At 35.5% G+C, this 27,823-nt stretch overlaps 1 protein-coding gene across 7 annotated transcripts in view; it reads right to left on the reverse strand.

The window, feature by feature from the left end:
- Nucleotides 1-27,823, reverse strand: part of RGS12 (regulator of G protein signaling 12) — an 84,391-nt gene that overhangs the window by 5,133 nt on the left and 51,435 nt on the right. For 3 of the 7 annotated variants that reach the window (XM_058838317.1, XM_058838324.1, XM_058838323.1), the window contains 12 exons: nucleotides 26,311-26,403; nucleotides 25,039-25,182; nucleotides 21,370-21,549; nucleotides 19,999-20,152; nucleotides 18,682-18,758; nucleotides 16,905-17,105; nucleotides 16,026-16,099; nucleotides 13,744-13,870; nucleotides 12,736-12,832; nucleotides 11,205-11,269; nucleotides 10,530-10,683; nucleotides 7,306-7,923 (listed from right to left, as the gene is read on the reverse strand). In XM_058838317.1, the coding sequence (XP_058694300.1) occupies nucleotides 7,306-7,923; nucleotides 10,530-10,683; nucleotides 11,205-11,269; nucleotides 12,736-12,832; nucleotides 13,744-13,870; nucleotides 16,026-16,099; nucleotides 16,905-17,105; nucleotides 18,682-18,758; nucleotides 19,999-20,152; nucleotides 21,370-21,549; nucleotides 25,039-25,182; nucleotides 26,311-26,403 (1,984 nt within the window). Of the gene's footprint in view, nucleotides 1-7,305; nucleotides 7,924-10,529; nucleotides 10,684-11,204; nucleotides 11,270-12,735; nucleotides 12,833-13,743; nucleotides 13,871-16,025; nucleotides 16,100-16,904; nucleotides 17,106-18,681; nucleotides 18,759-19,998; nucleotides 20,153-21,369; nucleotides 21,550-25,038; nucleotides 25,183-26,310; nucleotides 26,404-27,823 lie in introns of those variants that run through there. The other 4 variants (XM_058838318.1, XM_058838319.1, XM_058838322.1 and 1 more) reach the window with 4 other exon arrangements.

Raw genomic sequence — 27,823 nt, forward strand, 5'->3', positions numbered from 1 at the left:
TTCATGTATTTTCAATGCACTAAATTTTTGTTGTGATTTTTAATAAAACCTCTTTCATGTAAATTGAGTGTTTCACTCATCATTCTACCTTTGCTAAAATCCTACTGTTCTTGCCAAAATCATTAACTATTTAGATAGTTCTCAGCTCTACTGAAAGATAACAAGAATATCCTACTGATTTTCATATCATTGACCCCAGGCATTTGACTTGTAATGTCAGAGAGAGGATCTGATCTCAGTTAAATGGAATTTTGATTGATTTTGTACTGACTTACAGCAGATAAAAATCTGTTTGAAGTACTCCATAAAACTTAGAATGTAACTCTTGTGAAAAGAAGCCTGAAGTTTTCAGGGGCAGCTCCTGGAACTGGTGATTTACAGACATATACCACCCCCAAAATGTCATCAGTCATTCTCAGTCTCCAAAGCAGAAAGGCTCTGGGGACATGGGCCGTGAACATGGGAGTCTGGGCAGACACTCTTCCAGTCTCTGACTCCATGGAGCCTGTCCCAAGGTGGTATCACACTGCCTGGGAGAGCATTTTCTTACTTGAGGCTGAAAAAAAGAGCCCTGTGATGGTCACTTCTATAGTGGGTGTTCATTTCAGTGTCCTGAAATATGTCAGTATAACTTCTTAACACGGATGCAGTCTGGCAGCTGCAGTCTGGGAAAGACACTTATCCTGTCCTAAACTGTTAGGAAATGTTACTTCTACATTTTAGCCCTCCCACACACAGATTCTTTTAAGTGGTGGATGAATGACTTCAACACTGGCTGACATACTGTTACTACTGCAAGTATCTTTGTATTTTTTTTTTTTTAAGTTTGTAAAGTGACTTATGCTTCTGAAGGGAAAAGGATACTTTACATTTTAGTTTTAGAATACCACAGGTTAAATTTTCTTTGGCAGTTTCCTTCTTTTTATCTCCTAATTGATACAGCACCAAGAAGAAAGCAGATTTAATAAAAGATTCCTACCTACAGTTTATGCTAAATCTTTTCAAAGGAAATTTGACTTTATATGCTGAATTTCTCTTGCATGATGAAACAGCAACTACAGCATATGCTCAGTGCCTTGAAATCTGACTCAGTAAAATGAAGGCATTGAGCCAGGAAATGGGTTATTCTACAAAGCAGCAATATTCTACATTACCAGTTTATTTACCTTTTTCCTGGGAATTTTGGGAATACATTTGCAGCATTAAGTTTAGAAACCGGCAAATGGAAATCCTTTCATTGCAGTCATCTCCAAAGCATTCAAGAGAAGAACAAAGCACCAAACATTATTCAGAAAGACAGATTTGGAACATCACATGGAAGAGGGAGCTCACTAGAGACACACAGATGCCAAAGAGGGAACACTGCAACCTGTGTTTGCTCAAGGCAGGGACCCTTCATGTCCACAGCTGAAGGGAACTGCACACAATGTAATTCAAAAGCCAGGGGCAGTCCAAGAATAAATTAAATTAAAAGTTCTGAATTTTGATCCAGGCAGACATCAGATATGTACATACTCAATAACACTGTGCAATTTGCTCAAACTTTCCATTTCTCCACTGCTAAAACTGAAACAGTTTTTGATTACTTTCCAAGCAGTAGACATGATAAAACAACTCTGCAGCAGCCTACACATATTCAGCCCCCAGTGTGATTTTCCAGCATTTATTATTAAACTTTGTTTTGGTTTTCCATCAGTGGTGAGTAACAGCAGGTGTAATTGTTGCAGAGAGCCCTTTGTTGGGAAATAGTGGATTGAATTACTTGAATCCATTTTAATTTAATTTGCCATTCATTAGGTTATTTTTCAATTATGAAAGTCTAAAATGTGGTTTTGCTGGACTACCAGTTACATTTCAACCAATAATTCATCAAAGTTCATTTCATCATCAAAATGCTGCCAAAGGTTGGCCTAGATCTGGGTTTAGCTCCTGTGCATTTGGTTCAAAGGGCAGCTGTCATTTTTCTAACATTTCATCCAGTTGGTGATAAAACTTGCAATTCTTTCTAAACTGTTAATCTTGTTGCTGGATCAGAATAAGTTTATATCTCAAATAATCATCCCCCAAGGTCCTCCTTGCTTCCCATTTGTCTACTCTAAACTATCCTTCTCATCTTTTTGTTGTTGATCACAACGTGTACTACATGTAATTCTCACATTTAATCATACCCTGATTAAAAGAAGATTAACACATCCCAACCTTAGTATTTCTGGATTCTCATGAGTACTTATTTATTTATATTGATCCAGAATCCAATTATCTTCTATAAATTTACACAGAACCAGTAACAGATGTAAGTTACTGCAAGAAAACAGCCTTTGTTAAAAACAATGCTTTACATTATTCTTACATCTATTAAGTCATAATCACCTCATTTTCTTAATTTTTTATGTTTCATTCATGTGGTTATCTTGATTTACACAGGAAACACCACTGAACTGTCTCTAAAATATGCCACATGAATTAAGAGATTATATAAAATATTAGTCCTGTAAAATATTACATAACTTATTACAAAAACAAAGGTTTATTTTCAAATTTTGAAGATAGACATGTTGCTCTTAATCTCCTCTTAATCTCCTTAACTGTCACAAATTTTTTTTGCACTTGGAATTCATTAACATTAGAACTGAAAAATTTAGTGGCCAAAAAAGTGAAAGTCACAGAAATACCACTCATCTCTAGTCTAATTATCTGATCTCTATTCTCCAGCTGTAGAGTACTGCATCCTCTCTGTGAATAATTTTAAAAGAGCAGTTGGGGAATTTTTATTTTTTTTTATTTTTTAAATTTTTTGGCTTTGGGAACAATAGCCAGTCCCAGACTCTGAAGGCTACCCTGCATTTTATTTCCACATAATTTATCTTTCACAACAAATCCTAGCGCTGGTACTAACTATTCCATTTCTGAAAGATTTCTTTCCAATAAGAAAGGAAGCAAGTTTATTTTGAGTCTACAATTGCATATCTATTTCAGAAACAAAGCTGTTTCTTAAAAAAAAAAAAAAAAGCTATATAACTTTAGACTGCTTAAATTAATTCTTTAGCTTTCATAGACATTTTACTAAAGTGTAATTATATAGAGTTCACAATGCTTTTATTTTCTCTATCTTAACCAATGACATTGTATGATTGTTAAAAGGTAGTTTTGTATACACTTTTCAATTGCATTGCTCGATCCAGTCTATACATCTCCTTAAAAAAAGGACCTTCACACTTGGTAGACAATTCCACTAACTGTAGTGTCATTTTGAGAATAATTCTCATCCTAGCTGGAAAAAAAAAAAAAGCCCCCAAAACAACAGGAATTTCTTTAAGAGAAGGAAGAACAATTTGATGGTCTCAAATCTACAGTCTGTGCACTTCAATCTGAATTGCTGCAAATTGTCTTACTTCAGGATGAAATGGGATTCCATGAAAAGCCCAGTTGCTATCATGACTAAATGCCCACCTACTTTGTAGTAGTGGCAAAAACCATCAAGAACAACTCAGAGCAGTGGAATATTGCTGAATAAACAACCCAATGCAAGGCCTGTGGCTTAATACTCACAGCTCTTGAGGAGACTAAAGGTTTGGGAGGCTGCCCATGGCAGCTATTTTGTACTTGGGTAACACAAGTTCCCAACCCCTTGGGAAAAACTGGACAAAATTCAAAGTACCCAGACTATACCAGGCAATTAAAATAAGAAAATTATATAACAAATTAAAAAAATAAAAAAAAAAAAGCCAAGGAGATCAAATCAGCATTTTAACACTTCAAAAAATGAATGCATCACTTCAAGCCAATCACATCACACAATAATTATTTCTTCCACAGATGGGACCACCATTATATGCAGACATGAAAGAATGTCTTCAGATCCCAGAAACCTCTGATTTTTAAAATGGGAAATTTGCCAGAACTAGCAGGCTTATTCAAAATAAAGACATTTTCTCTTGATGAGTAACGCAACTAGAATCAGTAATGATTCCTGTGTTGCTAACTGATTTGCTATTTACTTCATAGCTAAGTATTAATACAGTATAAAAACATTTCACTTATTTCAGAAAGTTAAGAACTGAGTTTGAAAATGTGTTCTCAAAAGCTCTGAGTGCATCAGAGCAATGCAAACCTTATTTTACTGCCTTCCATTGTTCATATTTTGCTTTCTAGATCATCGAGTGAAAAAAACCTCAAGTGTTACCCATTAGAGGGATGGACACTGGCCTGGATTTACAACATCAGCAAACTGCCCCCTGCAGAACTTGAGGGACCCCTTCATTCCTCCCTGTCCTTTTCCCAGCATTTATAAGCCCAACATGAGCAGGGTAAGCACGCACATGATTTGTCCTTAGGCCAATTTGGAACCAAGAATAGAGACCTCCTCAAATTATGTAATCATTATTTTTCTTTATATCCCAACATTTTAATTGAATAAACCAATCAGAAATGCAAGTTCCATTGATAGGGGTTACGAATGAAGAACCATTAAAGCACTTAAAAAAGCAACCATTATTAATGATTTAGTCCCCTGAGATTTCGATTCTCGACTGGAGAGTTTCCAGAAGTCTTTATTATAAAATTATGTACATCATCAAACAGCCTTTCCATGCAAACTCCAATCACGAAAAGAGAAAATTTTTGTTTTAGCCTGTGTTTTTTCCACAAAATCACCGTTCTTTTATAGGATACAGTTCCCATTAAACAATAGCATGCTGTGAGAGGAGCACAGAATGCAGCTAATATATGCAATAAGATTGTAGCAAAATAGGAATGTTTTTGGTTTTTTTTCAATTTTTGTTATTCCTAAAAAAAAAATAAATCTGGTTTGTCAGAAAGCTAAAAGAAATTTAGATCTTTAGTTTTGCAAAATTAGTTTGATTACTTACTGTCATGAGTGACTGACAAAATGATAAGACACAATCACCACTCACCACTGAAAGTAGAGAACACTGGTTGGAATACATGCTAATTAAAATCAATTTTTAAAAAATTAAGTTCAATATGGAACTTATAATAAAATATTAGCTATTTATTGTGAAAAATTCTGAATAATTTTAGAATGGGAACTGCTAAAGGACTTTCAGCTGCTTTCTTTTCTTTCATGGAGGCCCACAAATATGTGGGAACACAGTGACTTTTGGAAAAACTGGATTTTCATCCCCCAGAACACAATGAGACCTAGTTAACAGCACAACAAGCCTCTCTGCAGAATTTTTTTTTTTTTTAATTAGGCTTCACAGTGCTGTTATGTAGGACCCATCTCCAAAGAGTGAAAAGAGTAGTGTGATCCCCAGCACTCAACAACCAACCCCTCATTGCTTACCCAAGACTACCAAATAGAGAGGTGGTTACTTTGGTTACTCCACATCAAATGAGCTGAGATCACCAGCTCACTCCTTAAAGACCAGGCAAGAGTTGCTTTAGTTTAAAATAAGAAGGAAAGTAATGAATATAAAGTTTAGCCCAAGAACCCAAAGACAGAAGAAATTCTCCTTTCAGGAGTTCCTGTTATGACTAATTGAAAATGAATCTCCTGTCTTATCTGGCTTCTGGAGCACATGCCAATCCTATGGATTTCACATGTGACCCCTCAGCATCTCAAGACAGTATTTTCCCTTTGATGTCTAAATTATTAAAAAAATCTAACTTTTGTCAGCTTTGTCTCATGGTAATTGCTACTTCATATCTATTTATCTGTTTGTTATAAGAAGGTAATTTCAATCAGAATTCTTAATCCAGGACTGAAAGAATTTTTAAAGTAATGAAGAAAATGAAAGCTTAAAACCAGTTTGCGTAACTAGAGCTAGAATTTATTACTCCTGAGAGAACAAGGATACAAAACACATGTGAAAACTACACAAAGATTTCTACAAAGTAAAAAGTAGAAAGTGAGAAAAGGGAAAGCTACAGCTCAGTGGTTACACAGAAACTTATGGCATGCATTAAAATATTGTAAATTCATGAAGTTTTTTTTAAGTGCAAATGGTTTTTTTAACAGTTCTCACTGAAAAATATGCAAATCGATACCTATGTTGTACACTTGACATATTATCAGAAAGACACCAACACATATCTATGCATATATACATCAATATGTCTGAAGTACATTTTGTGGTTCTGTTATTCATAGGCACTGGTTACAAGTCCGTCCAATACTCAGTTTCAGAAATTAAGTGGTAGCGCTTATAGAACATTTCTCAGATACTACTAATAAAGGAATTGGCTTTTAAAATACCAAGAGGATGAAATAATTTGCATTGCCATTTATAAGCATCCAACAACCAAAGAAGTATTTACAAATCATCAACCATACAGATAAAGAACAGTATCAAATACTCTGTGTAAAAAGATAAATAATTAAAATGTATATTCCCACATCACAAAGAAATGTGATCATACAAATATGGCACCATATGTTTGTGAAACATCAAAAATAAATGTAGCACATAGATACCTCTTCTTATATTTTACATTAAAATGCACAGTACAATGACTGTAAAATGTCAATGTCACGACACCCATTGTCTTCAAATTCCTGTTTCTGGTAATAGCAATTATTATTAGAGTCCATGTTTATAAAGAAATTCCATACTTCAGCCTTGGGCTAATATTGCTCTGGGATATTGCTAGACCATGAAACTTACATCCTAAAAAAGTTACATATTTTCTTTAAAGTTATCTAATAGAAAGCTACTTGATATGTGAATATTCTGGGAGAAACTGTGATAAATGCAATCTATTTCTCTGTGTAGCAAAGTACGGGTTAAAAAAGATAACATTTTTATTTTGAGTCACAAATAACAAATTCATTAGCGAAATATATTTTAAGTTGAGGCTTATCCATTTAAAATTTTAATCATAAACAATACTGCAATTTTCAACACATAATTAGGGTTTTTATTAAAGTACTCAAACTTCCAAACCCTAATCATGTATCTCATTATGAGAAATGGATCAGAAAATCTGGAACACAACAGTGCTATGGAGCTCAAAATGCTGATACCCTGTTTTGTACTCTGAGGGTGAATGAGATAATTATAGCACGTGGATGTATTTCAGAGGTTTGTCTGCATGTGGCCATTTTTGGTTACATGCCAAATCCAAACAAAAGTACATTGTTAAAGGCAACCAGAAGTATTACAGTTAGAACAGACTAAGGCAATTAAAATATTTTTCCCTTCTTTTTTTTGGTTAAAAAAAAAAATAAAATTAAGGTGCAGAGAGAGTTTTCTTTGTTGTTTTAATGGGTGCCAAATACTGATTAACAGTGCCAAGGAAAAGTAGTTTTACACAAAAGGAAACACTATTAAAATCTAGAAATACCTGAATTGGATCTTTGATATCCAGATTTTTCCTGATTACCTGCAAAAGGAGTTGGGGGTGGATAGTTGGCTTCCGTGAGCTTACTGATGTCTGACAGTGGCGTTGGTGGTGGCGGTGGTAGCAAAGTGCTGTTAGGGCTACTAATATCTCCTTCAGCCACAAGAGTCAAGTCTGCCACATTTTCATCATCTACCATCTGAATGCCTTCGGCCTGCAACTCTCTGGACTGCCTTTTCCACACCGTGGCATTGTTCTCCTGTGCGTGCGGAATTGGAGACAATGGAGGGCTAAAAGGAGCACTGAAAGTCTTCTGGCTGTGGAGTGCTGCCAAAGCAGATTTATGTTTGTTTTCTGAGGGACCCATTTTCTTTACTGAATTTTCATTAAAGTTTTGCACAGACTCCTGTTTTCCACTGGGTGATGTACATCCATCACTGCTATCACTTTTTGAAACTCGCTTGCTGAGGCCTTTAGGACCTGCAGGAGTAGATGAGGTTGGTTCTGGTCCAGTGGGTGGTAAACGAAGAAAGTCAGGAAGAATAAGGTCTTCTTTCCTTAGCAGTCCACGTTGGTCATCTGCTCTGTTACTTTGTGCTTTGGATATGAGTTCAAAAAATTCTATTGGGGAAAAACCCAAAATTGACAAGTTTTTGTCAGAAAGTGCAATGCCATTAAAACGTACATTTTCAGCACATTTATTTTCCATGAAGATCTTCAATTCTTTCAATGCTGCCTTGAAATAAGATCCCATGTTAATTAGGAACTTTTTCAATTGCAGCAATGTTCACTAGCATCACTATAATTAAGACCATCAGCATTGCTATTGTAAGAGTTTTGCAGTTTAGAACAGCTGCAATTCACTGAGCCTTGAACACGTCTTCTATTTTACGCAGTTAATAAATCTGTACACACACGCAGGATTTTTTAATTCTTTATACAAAACAAGGCTCTAGTCTTACAGACAATGGGTGCACGTTTTTATATTCTGGATGGGTTTTACCCATCTTAACTCAAAAATAGCATGCCATTTGAACATTCAAAGATTCAGAATGTTGCAAACTTCCTCATTATATTGATCTTCTCTCAGAGTAATTATACTTTATCACAGTTTAAATTCAATTCATGGTGTAGTTTTAAACCAGGATATTATCATCACAGGGTATGATCAGATGATGATTTAAGTAACCCCATTTTACTTGGAGCTGCAATGAATCAGTAGCTTACAGGTAGTCAGTAACCATCCAAGGAGCCATTACCAAAAGCGATGGGCCAGCTTTTTAAAGAGGCTTTAACACAATTAAAAGTGATTTTCTGATCATGTCCCTAATGATATCCAATGGTTTAATATGTTTCTATATATAAATAATACTCATAGTAGATCAACACTGTTCTAAAAAGTTTCAAAACTTGGCAACAAGAAACTTATCAATTGTAAGCCAAGAATTATACCACTCCTCAAAAAAGAAGCATTGCAACAATAAACAAACTCTTTGGTACAAAACATAGACATATAAAAATATGTAATTCTTAATATAGGGTCTCTGCATGTCCTAATTTTTCAAGAAGAAAGCACTTTAACTACAGAATATTAAAAGATGCTTAAAAAGGCCATCTCCAACAGATTAATTAAAATCAACAGTTCCAACCCAGCTTATAAATACTGTTTGAAGCAAAAGCCATTAAGAAATAAAGCAACAGTACATTAGTATCAGTTTTAACTTAGCATAATATGAAGTCATACACTTGCACTTGTATGACCTTATTATTCTTAAATCCTCTACTCATACTTGGCAGGCTTTGCAATGTAATCGTAAAAATCACTTTTTAACATGCTTTTTCAAATGCCATAAAATTTGAATGTAGCCAAGATGGAAGCTCCAAAATGCTTCTTATTGCCAAAGTTTTGCAAAATGGCAGTAGGCATATTAAAACATGCAACATTTCTATGATGTGTCATACAAAAATGTTTCTGAAATTTCAAAGCTCATAGAACAGTTGTTTGGCTTTGCATTAAAAAACAGTCTACAACATTTGGTACGCATTTTCCAAACTTTGACAAATTTCACAAAACTCAAAATAAAATGTGAAAGCCTCGAATTCTGAAGTTTTCAAATTATGTTAATGTTTTACTCAGTCCTAGGAAAAAAAATGAAAGTATTAAAATGTGGAAAACAAGTTAACAAAAGAGTAAGCAACAGAAAATAATTTAAAATGCACTAATATTTTGTTGTAACACTTATATTAAAAAACATCTATTTTGCAGTAGAAGTTTTAGCCATAGCATTTTTTTTTCAGTTCTAGTCAGTGGACATTTACTCACTGATGAACAGTCACAGGTAAACATTCATTTGCTGTATAAATGTGCATAAGCAAGTTTTGGATATGCATATGGGGTAACTTCAGCAGTAAATTTTAATCTGTGGGTCAAATATGTCCTTTGAGGCTTTTTTTTTCTACATGGGAAAACAGGGAGGAGCGTGTAGGGCTGACAGACAGGTAATCACTTCAGTTCATGTCCTAGGGCATGCGGTGGTATGCCAAAATTTCTAGTGCTACATCATTTTTATTTCTCTTTTGCCCATGGACATCTTTCTATAAGAAAGCAAATTCTCTTAGGAGATTTTTTCTGATGATATCACCAGAACTATTAAGATGTAATGAAATTAAAAACAGGACTCAGGAAATGCAAGATTACCAATAGCCTCTGCTTATTTCTACTTCTGAAGACCTTTTCAGTGCATTTGCTGAATGCAAGTTTTCCTGTTGCCCATCACGTCTCCTCTGCAGTCGGACTGCACTGCCCTGGCTGTTACAGAGTTCAGCAGAAAACTTACAAAAATTCTTACCTGAGTACATTTGGGTCTACACTACCGTGCAGTGCCTGTCGAACGCTTATATGAGGTGAACAGAAAGCCAAGCTCCTACACAGCTTACAAAGAGTATCAAGTGGGATGTTCAACTGCAGTTGAGTAACTAATTCCTTTTTATTTTACAGGAACTAGGTACCCCTCACTTTTGAAAATCCCACTGGCCACCTACATTGGTGTATAGGTAAAATTTTACCTTCAACTTAAGAAAACTTGACAATTCAAACACACGGAACAAAAATTTAATGGTCATGACTATGATTTTCACAACACAGCATTAAACACATGGTAGCTACACAGACACAAATTTTTTCTAAGACTACTTATGTTAATATGTAAGCTATAAAGTTCACATACCCTCTGCTTCATCCAAATTTATTTTCTGACATTTTTTTTTCCCAATCTTTGCAATAGAGTCTTCTCTCTTTGACAGCCGGACTTCCCTAGCATTTTTTCCATTTTCGCCTTTCATTTTGATAGAATTAGACTTTCCTAGAGTTCTTCCCTCTCCCTGCATTAGAAGGAAAGTTAAGGTACTACTTACATTCAGACTCTATCATTGTATACATATTATGGCCTAAAGGAATGAGGAAAGTTATTTTGGAAACATATTTCTCTAACACCACAACAAATGCTTTAGTTTAGTCTTGATTATGGCAAAGAACATTTTCCATAGCAGGTCTCAAAAATGTAGAAATAAATATAATACTGTTTACTCTGAAGAATTCATGTAACAGAAAGGGCCTTTGAACTACAAAGTAGTTCAATAATTTTCAAACATAGATAAGCCAATGAGACACGAAACAGCAAACACAAGACAGTGAAAGAACTAACTGATTCATCATGAAGACAAAGTTCTTCACAAATAAATGCTGTTGACAGTGGAAAAATATCAAACAGATTACAGCTATATTCAATCTAGTTACATAATTTGGCCAATTCAAAATCATGTGTGAATGCAGCCTTTGATATAGAACTCTAGAAGGAAACAGAAGATGATCTAATGGAGAAAAATCGTTGCAGAAGACTTACAGTAGATCCTTGACTTCTTGAAGATACAGTTGCAGTCTGTTTTACTAATACGCCTCTTTGTTTCTCTGTAAACATAAATATACCTTCTGTAACTACCAATTTATAACCCTCAAAGAAGCAAGATTTAAGGGACAACAATGGACACAACAGCTTTTTGCCTTAAAATTGCTCTAATATACACTCAGAAAATAAAGAGCATGGTTGATAACCCTGATGCTTTTCAGTAAAAACCTACCAGAATCTCCCTCCCATCTTCAGATTTTCCTCACACTGGCATTTCTTTTAAAGTTAAAAGGTACTGAAGTCTCATTGACATACTAAATTTTCATTTACTTTAGACCAAATAATCATAAAATCTGGTAATTCAGGTTGCGATTCTCAAAATTATAATTTAAAAAAGAAAATCAGCAGAAAAGACCATTGAAAGGCCATGTTGAATCTTTTCCATCCTGTTTCATGCATCAATTATTTTGTAGACACTGCTGTATCCTCTTTGCCATCTTCTAAGTTACCAAAAGGCCCCATCAAATTAAATCTGCCTACAGAAAATACAGTAACACAGAATCTTAGCCCTCTTTCACTGGTACAATGCCACAGAACCAACCCACTGCCAGAATGATCCCCTATGATTTAGGCTTTTACAGCAGCTGGCAGCACACTGGATTTAGGCTTTACTTGTAATCCTTAAACTAATTATCTGTGAGAGTATTTAGATGGAAAACTTTTTTCAAAATAACAATTGGTTCTCTTGGTTAGAAAAATGGCAAATCTGATTCTCCTTAATAAATACCCCCATCTTTATAATCCCAGTTATTCCTCAAAGAGGATCTCTGCTCTAAGTCTGTTTAATTCAACCATATCTAATTTAGTTTCTGAAAATAAGTGTTTGGTATCTCTAAAAAGGTCTCCTAACATTAAAAGGTCTCAAGGCTCCTTACATTAATCTAGAGTGTTAATTGGCAAAGAGATTGTCAACTGTTTAGCTGATAAATTTTCATTTTTCTAATTATGTTGCTTAGGGTAATCATGAGTTCCATCCTTTTTGGGGTTATTTTCACATACTTTAAACTGGAGAGGTAGGCTCTACTACTTTCTCAGGCTTAAGAAGGATATTATGATAGCAGCATACATAGCTGCTGTACAAACTGCATATGTTTTCCTCATACAGAATGTTCCTTACTGAATGATTGCCAAATGCACAGAAGATATTTGACACTTCATTCCTATTATTATTACTGTGCACTATGTTCCTAAGTCTGTGTGTGGATCTGTGGCTGAGCACAAACAAAAAATTCAAGTATTACTACTGCAAAATTTCTTCCAGCAACAGTAAAAGTACATGCTATCAGAGATTCAACTAATCTTCAGTCTTCAGAAATTGCACTGCATTTTAGTTAAAAAGAATATATGCCACATGTGACATATCTAAATCACATTTACCTCAGCTTCACATCAACAGGAAAAACTAACCAGAGTCAGGGTTTATGAAACTGACTAGGAACCATAAACAAAAGCTTTTATACAAACTTACCTCTAACCTTTGATGGTTCTTTTTCCTCTAGAACAACCCGTTGACCATCCAGATTAGATATAGGGACACCAAGATCAAGTGGTTCCTGCTCACCGCTCTAAAGTCGGATCACAGTTTGTATGTAATAGAGAAAAAGCTGTTTTCAGAACAAATTCATGCAGTCTGATATTGTTGAAAGAAAAGGAGCAAAGTATTTTTATGCTTCAGAGTAGCTTCAATGTGTTCTTTTACCATTCTAAAAATGTTTATTCCAGTGGTGTAAAACTACCTCGATTTCAATAAGTGTAACCCTATTCAGTGAGAAGAATGGTATTTGGGGAAAAGAGATATATGGAGGAAAAAAAAAAATCATCACATTTTCAAGTGTGCTCAAATACTCTATCACCATTAGTGTGTATGTTCAGCAAATCATGTTTTTCAGAGGACATTTAAGATTATTTTTTATTCTAAATTGACTGCATTTCATTAATTTTGTAATTTGTAATGAAGTTACCTTTATACCAACATGCTTTTTAGTTATCTTAAAAGCTTGGACTGGTTCAGCTAAGACAGCACACATACTAGAAATACCACAAAATCAACTTTACATTCCTAGGTGTTCCAGCATAATAGAGAAGAGAACAGCCAAGACTTCAGTAATAGAGATGTTGAATCTCTACTTTTTGTGAATTTTTTCCAAAAAAATTTCTGCAAGGGGATTTGTGGCAAATTTCATGATTCGCAGGATAATGGAACAAAAGCTTTAATCCAGCCAATAATGGAAGTTGAGCTCTGGAAGAAGCAAAGTTCAAGCTTGCTTATTTAGAATGTAGGATTTATTCTGAAGAGAATATAAAACAGATATGGACTATTAAGCATAATGGTTGTAACTACGATGCACTTTATCTCAAAATGTAGCTATAGATATTAAATGACTAATTCTCAGGAGAGGAATCATTTCAGGGAATATCATATGATCTTCTCCAGACAGAAAATATTGCTGCTTGAATTACATCAAAGAATACTTACTAGTCTTGCCACAAGTTCATTAAGATTTAAACCATATTTTGCAACAACAGGCCTTAAGACCTCTGTTACTGGTTTGGTGGGTTTCGCCTTCAGACCAACTGACCGATTGATAGGAACAAGATCCAGCCTGAAACACAGCAATTGTAACTTTAAATGTGAAATATTCCAGTAAACAAAGTGAACAGAAATATGTAAAACCCAATCAACAGCAAAGTTATACCAATTTACATCTAGTAACTAGCTGGAACTGCAGTAGCATGAATCCACGCTAAATTGAAGCAACAAAAAATTTTTATTGTTATTTCTTTATTATATTTAATTTATTATTACTTATATTTAACACAAACAAAAATTGTACTGTTTCACTCTCCAGAGCTGAGTGAAGGCCTGAGCCAGTCTATTTCAGACCAAGGAAAAGCATTCCACAGCACTTCCATATTTACAGGGAGATTACTGTGACCAGTTTGGACCAGGAGTCCTTCCAAAGTAACTCTGTGCCTGAGCTATAGACTTGGTTGCAAGAAAAATATTTCTTCTCATTTCCACAAGAAAGACTTACAACTTCTTATGCAATTATATAAGATGGATTTAGAAAGTATTTTCGTTTTTGAGCAGACTAACAGACACAGTGAAATTCCAGATGATGCTACTTCTTTAGGGTTGGTGCCACTGTATGATGAAATATTGGTATAAGAGAAACTTATATACCAAATCTGAAAATGTAATAAACATAGAATTTACAGACTAAAGACAGCTCTCTTCAGAGCCTATTTTACAATTTTGCATTATTAAGACAGTAAAAGAATAATGAAATACAAAAATTTTTAAAAAAATTTAAACCCAAACAACTCATTCATTAGCATTTATTTTCCTGCATGGAGCTGTGCCTGGCTTTGGTTTGATTTTTTTTTAACACTCTTTATCTGTGCCCTGAATCCTCCATAAGCTGCATTTGACTGTAATGGTACTATAGTATGAAATCAAGGACAAGCTGATTACTAACAAAACAATCAGAAGAAATGTACATCATATTACTATTGTCAGTAATCTTGTCAGTCACAATTAAGTATAAAACTCATGTTTTAGCTCATAAAAATTACTTAAATGACAATATGTTTAGTCATGGTGACTTCTCTCTTCCACAAGAAGCCAGAATAACTGAAACTTTGTCTTTCATATTTTCTTTGAATTCAACAGTTACTAAATTCAAATGATCCATTTTAATCTTTCTCTGGTAATTTATATAGAAGTGGCAAATATTGAGGTAACTAAGTATAGCCACAGAGTATTTCTCTTTTGTCTGAAAATGTGCCAAATATTTGACTGTATTTGCTTACATAGCATCTACCCAGAGAAGGGAAAAATGTAGAACATTTCTATATTTTAATTAACACACAAATAACATATGGTACTGCCTACTTAAAGTTCCTTTATAACTTGGAGACTCAACAAGCTCACACCTAATAAAAAGACTGCTCAATCTCAATTTCAAAATTGAATATGCTAAGGAGTATTTATTAACCTCAAGTACCTTTAAATAGAAATTAGCCCAGCTTCCTAAGGAAAAGTAATATAGAGCCAAAATAAGGAATGCCTGACAAAATAAACTTTATTCACTTCAAAAGTCGAGGTCAGTAATGTAATACATTTTACTTCAATGTTTTTTCCTGAAATAATTATTGGATTCATTTTGGAAAAAAATACAAATGTTATTTTCAAAAAAACACACACTATCAAATATATTACATAAAACTAAATGTATCACGTACTGCATTATATTATATCCATACTAATAATATAACATTGACTTGCTTAAGATTCAGGGTTCATGAGATGAATTTTATTTATACAATTAGTCTTACTATAATTTTTCAGGTGGGCACATAGTTACAGATATAACTGAATGGGAACATGTCATCAATAAATAGATCATTTGATTGTAAGACTAGGAGACTCACAGTTCAGTTTCCATGTCTTTCTTGCGCTACTCTACTAAACATGTCTCTTTCTGATGTGGAGGGTCCCTCTGGACCCAGAGATTTGTCCAATGCTTTCACAGCTGTCTCAGCTTGTGCATTTTGACATCACAATAATATTGCAATGTCCCTAAACTGTAACACTGGCATCAAAACCCCACTGGCATCCGAAGAGCAACCCAGAAAGCTCCCCCCTGCAGCTGCACAGCCTCCTGTTTCACTGCACAGGTAACTGGCAACATATCCCTTATTGCACTTCCAAAAAGTAAAATGGAAAATGGGAAAGACATTCTTTTTGACTCTTACCGAAATAAAGTGCGTTTTTCTAAGCGCAGGTCCCGAGACTCCAGGATACTGCTGTCTTGGTGCAATACCAGGGGCTACAGAGCACGACAGGGATAAAAGAAGAGAGAGCAAATTAATTTTAAACTATGTAAAAAAGAGCAGCTTTGTTGTTAAATTTTCTTAAGGTTACTCAGAATATTATTAATATAGGTTGCACACATTATAGTGACTGTTCCTTTACAATATGGAACATGATTAAAGCCTGTTTTCCTTTGGCTAGGCGTGAAACAATGACCAAAATTCAATTTCCACTGGAGTCAGCAGGTATTCAGGAACTTGGTTTTTTAAAACAAAACTAGGTTCTTCAACTTGCATAAATTATATGGAATGATGAATACAGCCAGCTAATAGTCTTTAAAAGCTTTAAAAGAAAAAGCCCATAACTATGAAAATTCATTGATTTTTGTCACTGTAATCATCTAGATGGATCAAAAGCATGAATTTAAGAGAATAAATACTTCAGGCCCACAGCTTCTCTTTGAATTGGAGATATTTCTGTTGGACTAAGCCATCACACACACACACACTGCACCATCCACACAGACTGTTGTCTTGGAAATTTTCCTCAATTTCAAAACCTGCACCTCATTTCTAGTATTAATGCACCCCATTCATCTTTGAACTGAATGCCACTATGTTTTTGGACTTTCATGCCATAGCATCTACTAACCAGACATTTGTTTTCCTTGTGGATAATTCAACTCTCCTTCAATTAACCAGCACTGCCAATGTAAAGCTATGGGCAGAACCAGGAGATACATGAGTATGGAGAGAACAGAATCCCTTATTTGCAAAATGGGCACTAAAATGCTTCCAGAAAACCCCAGGAAAATGCAGTACCTTATCACCTCCAACTAGAAACAGGTCCACTGCAGCTATGTTGATGCCGTGTTTCTCACAGACCCCAGAGAGCACCTCTTTGATGGAGAACCCCGATTTCACAGCCATTTTGCTCGATGAACCATCCGGAAGGTTTACACAGCAGTATTTGGGGGATTTGTCTTTATCTGGTACAAATGCAGGCAATCTTGAGGTCTCAGACTTGAAAGGAAAAAGAAAGGTCAGCGTCCAATGGGAAAATTAGGACTGAGTATAAACTTTCAGATTCTGCACAGATAAAACCAAGCCAAGAACCATACTTTCTACCACGCTTTAGAAATCCTTCCAAATACCACAAATATCAGATAAATTTAAATCCTGGGAAAAAAAAAATTAGATAAAGATCACAGTACTGCACAAATCTAAATTTATTTCTAGAACAGATGAGTTTTACACAGCAAGTGTGTAAAACAGTTACAAGATTCACTAAAGAACTCCTAAGTAAAACATATAAAAGTAAATAAAATCTTATTAAGCATCCAAATAGTTAAGTGTCTGTGCTCAATAATGTCCTGCTGATGTAAAAATTACCATTGGTACCCTATGAATCAACATTTAAGTGAAAAGGAATGCCTTTAAACATCAGGTTCCTCAATTTTTCCTCTCAAAATTTCCTCTTCTTTCAACATAATGTGAATTCTATGCACAAACACAACACAGAGAAATTAAAATTTTAAAATTATTTGCTTCATGACCATTAATTGTTCTTACGAAAGGGAATTAGAACTACAATATTATGGGCTAGGCATTGACCTTTATTCTAGAGTAACAGCAGAATAGTACCACTACAACTAAATAACAAAAGTATCTTTGAAAATTGAACAAAAAGCTTGCTTAAAACTTAAAAGAACACTAAAAAATATTGATTTTACAGCCTTTTAGGGTACTTATCGTTCTTCTTCCTTTAACTTGGTGCTTCTCATTTAAATCACCATAACTTTCTGACTTAAATCAGGTGGGAGTGGGAGAGAAATGAGGGGTTGTTGTTTTAGGCAGGCTTTACATTTTCTATTTTTTAAGACAAGACTTTTCTGCAACAAAAATAAACATGACCTCACCATGCTTGTTTCCCTGATCAATATTTTTAGCACAGGTAAAATTACACAGTTATTGGTTCATGGTTAATTACACAGAATCTAGTCTATTAGAGGGATATCAAAAGCACAAAAAAACTCTAAAATTTCCTTTTTTTAGATTCCTCCTCCATGTCAACATAGATAAAATATTACATCTATGTTTTATTAATACTGTTTTAATTTTGCACCTCATTAGTTTTACACTGTGAAGGTAGAACTTCATGGTTAGAAATCAGTGTCTCCACTTTTTAATTTCTTAGTGTGACAAAGTGTTTGCAACAAACTTCTCAGGTTTTTAGGATTGAGTCATAATGACAAGAACACACAGATTTAAAAGACACAGAGAAGAAACACAACGGACACTGGCACAACAAAAATCAACCTAATGCAACTTACATCCCCCTTACTGCATAGGCCAAGAAGAGGGAACCTGTGGTTGTTCAAAACAGATTCTCTCTTTTGCAGGTAGAATAAACCAACCTCTGTTGCATTTCTAACACTCCAAAATTGCTTAATACTACGTCCTGTGCTCCAGCTGCATCACTTAAAAACCCTTTCCCAAGGCATTACATCAAACAAGCTACATCACACTACTTAGAAAATCAGTAATTCACTGTTTTATCTGCTTGCCCACTGGTTCATTAGTAAGAAGCAGCCATTACCAAGTCAAGACTAGCAGTGGATGACATGGAGCCTTGTGATTCCCGTCTGTATGACAATCCATTGGACTGAAAAGAATCTGTTTGTGCAAAGAATCAGCAATCAGTAAAAGAGGCTTATTTTATTATTTATCATAATACAAAAAATATTTCAAATATTAACTTGTTGGGTCACAATTTTTTCTTTTTTCATTAAAAGGAAAGAAACCACCATATCATCATACCGTGCACAGAAGCATGGAAGCCAAAGCAACTTTTGGTCAAGTGCTTCTTGGTTATGTAACCTCTGAATAAACCCACTTGTTTTTATATTAAACAAGAAAAAAAAATTTCTAAAAAAATACAATTACTTTAGCTAATTAGATTTAACAAGATTTCAATATTTCATCCTACAAATTATTCTGTCTCTTCAGATATTCTCAAGGGAGATAAATATTTTTAAAAGTCCAAGTATGGTGTTAGAACACTAAAATCTAAGATAATTACTAGTCACTCTCAGAAGGTTATGTCTATGATCTCAGCAAATACCTTTGATATCTTTTCACATATGACTATACTAGGAACACTCAAATTATCCATGTGATCAAAGGGACCTTGTGGGGTCTGGGCAGAAGTGAAAACTACAGTATCAAATACGGACCAAACTTGGTGCTTCTCTGGAATTTCTTCATTATTTTTAACTCAACAGAATAATTTACTGCAAAACTTTCATGTCCTCTAGAGGCCATGTACAGGTGCTTTCCTAAGGGAACTCTTCCCTAAACTCTCAAACACAAACAACAAAACAGCAGGTCACAAGGGCTTTCACACCTCAGACTCTCCTATTTTAGTCAGGGAAGGTGAAAACAGATGGTGACTGCTCAAAAGTGAACATACCTGTGTGTTACTGATAAAAGAAAGAAACGTAGGATAACGCAGATGGAGGAATTTTTAAATAGCTGTAACTATAGCACTATTTGCTGTACTGCTCCTGGACTTTTCTGTAAAGAATTGAAATGATCTTTCTATAAAAATAGTAGCTCTCTTCTTGAAAAAGCAATTACCACCACACAGAAAGGCAGAATGTGCCAAAAAGCAGGGAAAAAAAAGTCTTGTGGAAGTCAGTAAAAACAAATTTAAATATTGTCATATTTTCATCTATTTACTTGCACATCTTCTTCCACAAAGCTGCAGCAATATTAGCCTCACTACGGCCTTCTGACTTGACAGTTGTTTCCCCTGCCACTCCCAAGAATGCACTTGGATAGCAACTAACCATGGTGAGATTAGTCACATCTATTGCTGAAACACCCTTGAAACAAAGTGGAATGTGATACTCACCGTTTGGATAATCACCATTTTCTCTCCTCTTCTGTGATTTTCCCAAACTCTTACTTCTTGACCATGAGAAGAATGTTCCCCTTTTTTTCTTCTCAGTGTCTTCCTCTCCTGACTCTTCATTTAAAGATCTTCCTGACTTTGACTTACCACTTAGCTATCACCAAAACACAATTAAATCACTGGTTGGATCACAGTTGTGAGTATATTGTCTAAAATAAACGTTCCCACACTTCTTCCTAAAACAAGAGTGTGATGGCCAGGTTAGCTGCCTTCTTTACCCCACGCACAAATGTCTGTGCCAGCATCCCTCTCAGCAGCGATCAAAAAAACCCAAAAAAACCTCACCAGTGGCAACAAAAAGAAATACAGAGATGGAAATGTGCTACTTGGTACGGAGTACAAAACAGTAGCTGGAAATGAGCCATCAAGAGCTCCAGCAAATATAAAAGAACTGTCCCCAGCTCACCAGTAATGCCCAAGTTTATGTGGAAAGGCCTTTTAAAAGACTGAATTTTACTTTGGTGTTTTTCCTAGGCTAGCCTTGAACATGAGCAGCTTTCAAGGACAATGACAAAGTACTGTTTAACATTTACAAGTATAATCTAGTATTTATTAGAGCTGAAGAATACAAATGTCAGGAATGTTTGATATTAAACTAAACTTGCTTTTAACAAGCTAGTATTCTTGTTAGATTATAAGAATATTCCTTGAAATGCTACTTTTTAAAGGTTCCTAGTCATAAGAATACATAATGGCAAATAGGGTAATCTGTAGTGATTGACATGAAAAATGAAAAGTTATAATTTACCCATACAGTTATGTAATGCTATGGTGGTATTATCTACAAGAAGAAAAAATAAACCCTAAATAATGTCAGGGGATCAGTCAGTATGACTACTGGTCTAATTTTTAAGCAACTGTACTTATTTAACACATAATTATCTTAGTTTAGCAGACACTAAGAAATTAAAAACTACCCTCCACAAAAATTAGTTAGTTTAGGTTAAGCTTTCTCCAAAACTTCTAGGATAAAATATCTCCTCTCATCAAAGGTTAAATTATCATGTCTTAATTCCCATATTCAACTAAAATATGCTTCTTAATCCTTACTTTTTATTTGTACATATATAGTTAAATAATAATGAAGTTTTAAAATTACCTTCATAAATTCAATATCTAGAAAACTGATTCAAAGGCAAGGATAAAGAAATAAGTATCCTCCTGGGTACATAAAAATTTTGTAATTATATTTACCAGCATCTCTGACCACACATTATAATTTTATTTTATATGTTATCTTTGATTTTCTAAAGAACTTGAAAAACATTATTTAAAAACATGGTTTTGAGATAACAGCAATGGAAAGGTCACCTTTTTTGGTGTTGACATGTTGGACTTCTCTGAACTGACGCTGTGTTTAGAAGTGGGGCTGCTGGGAACACGCTGAGGATCAGGAAGAGGACGTCCCTCCACTTCAGCTAAGATGCATTCTTGGTAAAGGGGGGATTTGAGGAAGCGAGTATAGCTATCAAACTTCATCAAGTTAAATATCTGAAATTAAACCGCAATGGATAATGGTTACATACATTCGAGTAACACATCCACAAAACGATGCTACTTTGCAACAGGAAACTCCCACAAAATTTAGGACACCCATGCTATAAACAGCATAGGTATTTTTGTTTAGATTTAAACATGGTTTAGACCTGGCTAAATATACTGCACCCATTTTAAAGTGAAACATAATTTGATCTATTCCCTTATTAGGTTCAAGAAAAAAGTTATGATTTGTGCCAAGTGCAAGCTGAGATATTGTAGAGTCTTGACACCACCATCCTCTTTTACTGCATTGATGCCATTCTATGGGGAGCATGTAGCAAGCTGGCCATTTAAAACATTTTACAGGTTATTACACTAGTACTGTATGTGACAGGATTAAGCTATAAAGTGTGTTTTAAGGCAGCTGTGAACAAGAAAAGTTAAAATACACAAATATGATACAATCACAATATGCAATACACAATGATACAAGATACACAAAGTGATTTGCTGATGTGAGGAGAAGCTGAGAGTCCTTTACAACATCTATAATGTTCACAGAATCATAGAATCATTTAGGCTGGAAAAGACCTCTAAAGATCATCACATCCAGCCATTAACCCAGAACAACTGACAAGTGTTTCCAGCAAACCAGGGCCATGTGCCCAATGATAAGGAAAATGCCCATCGGTATCTCTGGACAATTCAATAATCAAGGTGCTGCAGATCTTGAAAGAGAATAGTTTACATTAAATGATCAACATTTATCTTTAACCACAGAGGAAGAAAGCAGCTGTGTACCAGGCCTGGAGCAAATATGTGAGGCTGATTTAACCAAAGCTAAATTTATGAAAGTGAAAAAGAGCTTTTTCTTAAATGCTAAATAATGTTTACATTCTTTGTTCCATTTTTGCAAACCTGCTGCTTTAAGTGAATCCATACTTTCAGCTCTGTATTTTCTCCAGTGATTCAGTTTATCTGAAAAAACACCATGAACGGCTACTTCTTTGGACATGACAAATTCCCCACAGGCAAAGGAAGGTATGCACCACCCAGCAGGTTATGGCATTCCCAAGAGTATACAGGAAAGTCCATCACTGAGAAGAGTGGCCCATTTGCAGATGGAAACCACACTTCAGATTGTGCAGACACATCCTTCTAAACAGGCTTTAGTCCAAAACTTATCTTGCAAACAGCAAGATAGAGCAGAGAACTTGATCCTGCAGAGCCACAGAAACCTGACTCAAACTGAATGCCAACTTCCATGTTTTTGACTTTCCCCTCTGTATATTCCCATTCCTGCTTAGATGCTGCCTGTCATCTTTGTTGGGCCTTCTAATGCACTGTTTTTCACATGGTAAGCTCTGGAAAAATACTTCTGTATATGCTAGATTTAAGAGTCTGCAAATTAAACATACTTACTACAGCAAAAAAATGACAACCTTTTAACTTTGCTGGACAGAGTCATGAGAGCGTACCTAATTTACCTTGAGCTGATTATCATCTGCCCTATGTTTCTAGTCTACATCCATGATTTCCTATATTTAGCATTATTATCATATTTGCATATCTTAATGATTTCTGCTTATTTGGAAACAGCTAGCAGATGCTTATTCTTAAAAATAAGAAACATATTTTAAAAGCATAATTTGAACTTTACAGATAAACAAGAGTAGAAAAACTTGTATCTATATAAACTCTACACAAAGTACATGCTATGTTACTCTTATTTTAGTATGTTCAAGTGACCTACACTGTCCTCCATCCAGAAACACTGAAAATGCTTGTTCTTAATTTACAAAAAAGAACAATATCCTAACTAGGTACTTTGGCTGCATCCACACTGCTATTACAACCTCTAAGAACAAGATCACGGACAAGTTTGTCAGGACATGGACACAGAGCAACATCCAGAGGTATTCCCAACAGGCAGTGCTTGAGAGAGAACGGCCTGAAAGTGTTTCCAAGGCACTTTCCCACACAATTCTGAAGCTCCTCTGCAGTCTTACAGCAACATTCCCTATTCCCCAGCACCACACTCATCCAACAACCACCACAGAGCAACACCCTTGCACTCTGTGCTCAGTGCTCAAATCTAAAAAATATTGTGCTTTCGCTTTATTAAGGTTGTGTCACCACCATGAGCTGAATTTTGAGAGTCTGTGGGTGTGTTGCAGTAACTGCACAACCCACAGCTGTGTGTTCTCAAGGTGGTGCCATCCACCAAGACTGACCTGCAGAACCACTCACTGATACCAAGAAATTAAGGGTCACCAAGCAGCTGATTTCCCAGCACTGACCTCAGCCAGGCAATACACCACCAGCTTCTCAGACAAGCTCCAAGGCCACGTCCCTCAGCAGAAGTAACTCTCATCCTGCTTAACTTCATTTTTCAGTGGAAGAAACTGACTGAGGGATCTGAGTGAGGCACTGACAATTTGAGATAAGCAGGTCAGGTACAGACAGGCCTTGTGGCTGGGACTGGACCCACAGCAGGACTTCTTATGAGCATCTTCTCCCACATTATGAGCCCTCCAACTAAGGATACAGCGTTTTCAAAGGGGCAAAACCTGCATCAGCCCTGTCACCTGACTCATCAGGACACCTTGTTCTCCACCAAACAAATGGGAGAGGATAAGGAGGAATTCAGGCATAGTCTCCACAACACCAGGATGACAAATGTATGAAAAAATGTCTGGGAAGGTGGTGACTGGTAATTCCCACAGAAGGCTCAGGCTTGGGAGGTGTCTAAGCAGTAGCTATAATGCTGGAAGCTACCAGACCAGCAGTCAGACCTACCTTTCTATCTCCACTTTGCAGGAGGATGACACTATACCCAGCTGCTCAGATTGCCCACTGAGATTGTGTCCTAAGATTGTGACCTGGTTCATTAAAGCTATGGCCTTGATTTCAAAATGATGGCATCAAAACCACTTCTACTAATAAATTGGTAGGGTGGAAGAGTTACAAAAGAGATAACTTAAGAAAAAAAAATCTAGAAACTTAAAATTCTACAGGAAATGTAAAGTGTATCCTGTTGCATGACTGTTCTGATTATCAGTAATTATATAAAATACATCCACTTCAGAGGTCTTCAGACTCCAACAGTTTTAAAATCTCTTTGCCTGACAGCAGTATTAAAGCATAAGAGAATTCCTTTAATACAACTGACATTTTAAAAACCAAAATTAGACACTATTTGTGTACCCAATATCCACTAAAGAAAAGAAAAGCAGCCATAAAGCAAACACTCTGTGCAATGGGGCTGCAACATATGGAATTATTTACTTGCATTAAACCCTCATTTCAATAATAGTACTTTTCAGATTATTTTTTAGTTAAATGACAATTTTCTCCACACATAACAGAAAAACAGTCAAGCAGCCTTTTTTCTTTCTTCCAACAGAGTCTAAAATATACAGCATGTAAAAGTATTTTTATAGATCATAAAGAAAAAGATAACAGACATAAACATAGAGCATTCATGGTTACTATGGTTACCTGAAGTTGCTGTTCCTTGAACATATCTGGATGGGGAGAATTGAGAATATCATCTGCCAGCTGTGCCTGGCTGTCAATATTAACTGGGGTTGTAGCTTTGCTACACAAGAACTTACTGAAGATCTCCCGAGCCCTGTAAGAAAGCTACAGAAAAGAAATGCTAAATGTATGTTGGTTTTAAAACTGTATTTTTAGCTAGGCATTTCTTATACTGATATATTCCACCCAAAAACAGATAGCCATTCCTGAATCTTTCATATATGTATTTTTCATATATCAGGTTTTGCCAGTTTTAGGCCCATAAATAGGGTTTTTCCTTTAAGATTACAAATATTCATCAAATATTTCTTAAACAATAAAAGTTGTCCTCCAAATAAAAGTTAAAATAATTAAGCAATGAAGCACAGCAAGTATTTTTTAAAAAGGAGATTAGATTTTTTTAGATTTTAGACCTTTTACATAACATACATAACTATTTAAATACATCCTCTAAGAGTCAATTTCTAGAAGTGAGAAAAAGGTAAGTATATATATGAAAATTTACAGTCAAAACCACTGATTTTTAACTTGTTTACTTTGAAATAACCACATCACGAAAATAATGAAAAATCCACCAAGCTGAGCTCACAGCCCTTAAGGGTGGTGTTCAGAAAATACATTGTTTGAAGACAAAAGTAGAAGGAAAAAAACCTCATTAGTAGACAAAAGAATTAAGAGAGACTTGGAAGATTAAACTGTTTCCACCACATAAATCTGACTAGATTTGGCTGTGGTGTAGACAGAAGTTTTGCCAACCTGTACAAAGTTCAAAATTCACCCAAACTGCCTGACCAATGTAGGATTCCCTCAAAAGGATGAGAGAGATTCTCATAATTTGTAAGCAAACATGAGAGCCCTACCCTTTGAGCAGCAGATAATCTAAGTTATTTAGAAATATAATCTTGGCCGGTGGAGGCAGCTGGAAGAGTGCAGGGGGCCTCACCTTGACATGTTCAATTTACTTGCTCTGCACTTCCATACACTGGGCTACCACTGCTGGCCATTTCCAACATCCAGGATACCTCACATCGCTCTTACAGACACTGCAAGTTACAGACTCTGCACTTTGCTGTAGTTTAAACATATCCATGACTTCAATTTAAGTCATCTGACCCTATTTTAGTGATGTCACAGTACACAGACCAAGCACAGCTCCATTACTTTCAATAATCTTGAAGGAGTAATAATTTCTGAAGAGGCAACACATGGTACTGAAATACAACATTGACTTACTTCTTTTTTATCATGTGCAGGTACATGGTTAAAATATTCACAGGCCTGCCAAAATAAAATATTTTCTTCACTAAATTCTTTCCGTAGAAATTCCTAGGGGGAAAAATAAGCAAATAAATAAATGTCTCAAAGAAAAGTTACTTGCCAGCTTAAACAACATATTTCTAATGCTTGGAAAGTTTTCATAAAGGTGAGTTTTCAATCTGTCTCACAGTCCAGTTTTCTTCTAAAGTAAAAATCAATGTATGTCCAATACATACCTGGTGCTCCCCCTCCCTCTTGTGTCTTTTTAAATGTATATAACTGAGACGAATGCATCAAGTTACAATCAAATCTTTTGCAAGTAAAAGTTTGAAATGTCATTCTAAGTACTGTATAAACTGATGAATAAACTTTTAATAAAAATTTAAATAGTTTGTAAACTGGATTTATAAGTGACACAGTAAGCTGCCTTTAATTGTAGTTCTGCTGATATAACAGAGTAGATGTTTATCAAGAAGTGCCCATAATCAATTCTGGATTCATTACAACGTCTTTTTGTATCACATGGCAACTATAAAAGGAAAATATTTTATCACAGTTCAATGTGTTAGCTGTGGTTACATGGTTTCTCTTTGGAAAATACTCACTGAGAGGAAAAAAAAAATATCTCCCAGTACAACATGCAATAATCAGGATATTTATATTACAGCATCCTCAAGTCCAAATGAACATTGGGACTGATTCAGTTGGAAAACTCTACAAGCACAAATTGTCCCGTATTCAAATCTGTATAATTCAATATTCTCTCAGCATTTTTAAAGCATTTTAACCATCAGGGGGAAAACAAAGATATAAAAACAAAAACACTTGATCCACCACAACCTTCATTCAGCTGTCACAAGGGTATCAGTGAAGCTTCCTTATCATACAAAGCAGCCTCAGAAAGCTGTGCAAGAAGAATCTCCACAGAAACAAACTTAAGTTTATTTGTGTTTTTCAGACTTACATAGAGTTTAGGGAGTCCAGCTGCAAGAAAGCAATTGAGATAAACTACAATACAGGGCATCTAAATGCCCAAGCAAGCTCTGATTTTAAAGTTCTTCAGATACCTAAGCTGAGACACCAAATGCATAAAAGACAATCCAGAGAGCAGTCAGGGGAACATTTCTGCACTTTACATGTAATTACATATTAAAAGAGAATCAAATTAGTGAGCAAGAATCGGAACACAACTGCCTACTTCCCCCTTGGCACATTCCCTGTGAACCTAGAGTCCATCTCCCACTTGCTTCCTTTTGGCCACAGGATTTGGGCACAGCAACAACTCAGCTTCCCCAGGAGGGCTGAGCAGTGCCCCAGCTGGAACATCAGGCAGCCAAGCAGCTTCACCCACAGCTGGAAAGCTGCAGAGGTTGGTCTGAACCCCTGGAGGGGGAACCTGCAAACAGCTCCCTCACCTCCTGGCTGACTGCTCTAAGCAGCAGCTATTATGCAAAGTGTGAGTTATTTGCAAAACATGCAAAGTCTCTCC

This window comes from Poecile atricapillus, chromosome 4 (genome assembly GCF_030490865.1).
Source record: "Poecile atricapillus isolate bPoeAtr1 chromosome 4, bPoeAtr1.hap1, whole genome shotgun sequence".
NCBI classification, from domain to species: Eukaryota; Metazoa; Chordata; class Aves; order Passeriformes; family Paridae; genus Poecile; species Poecile atricapillus.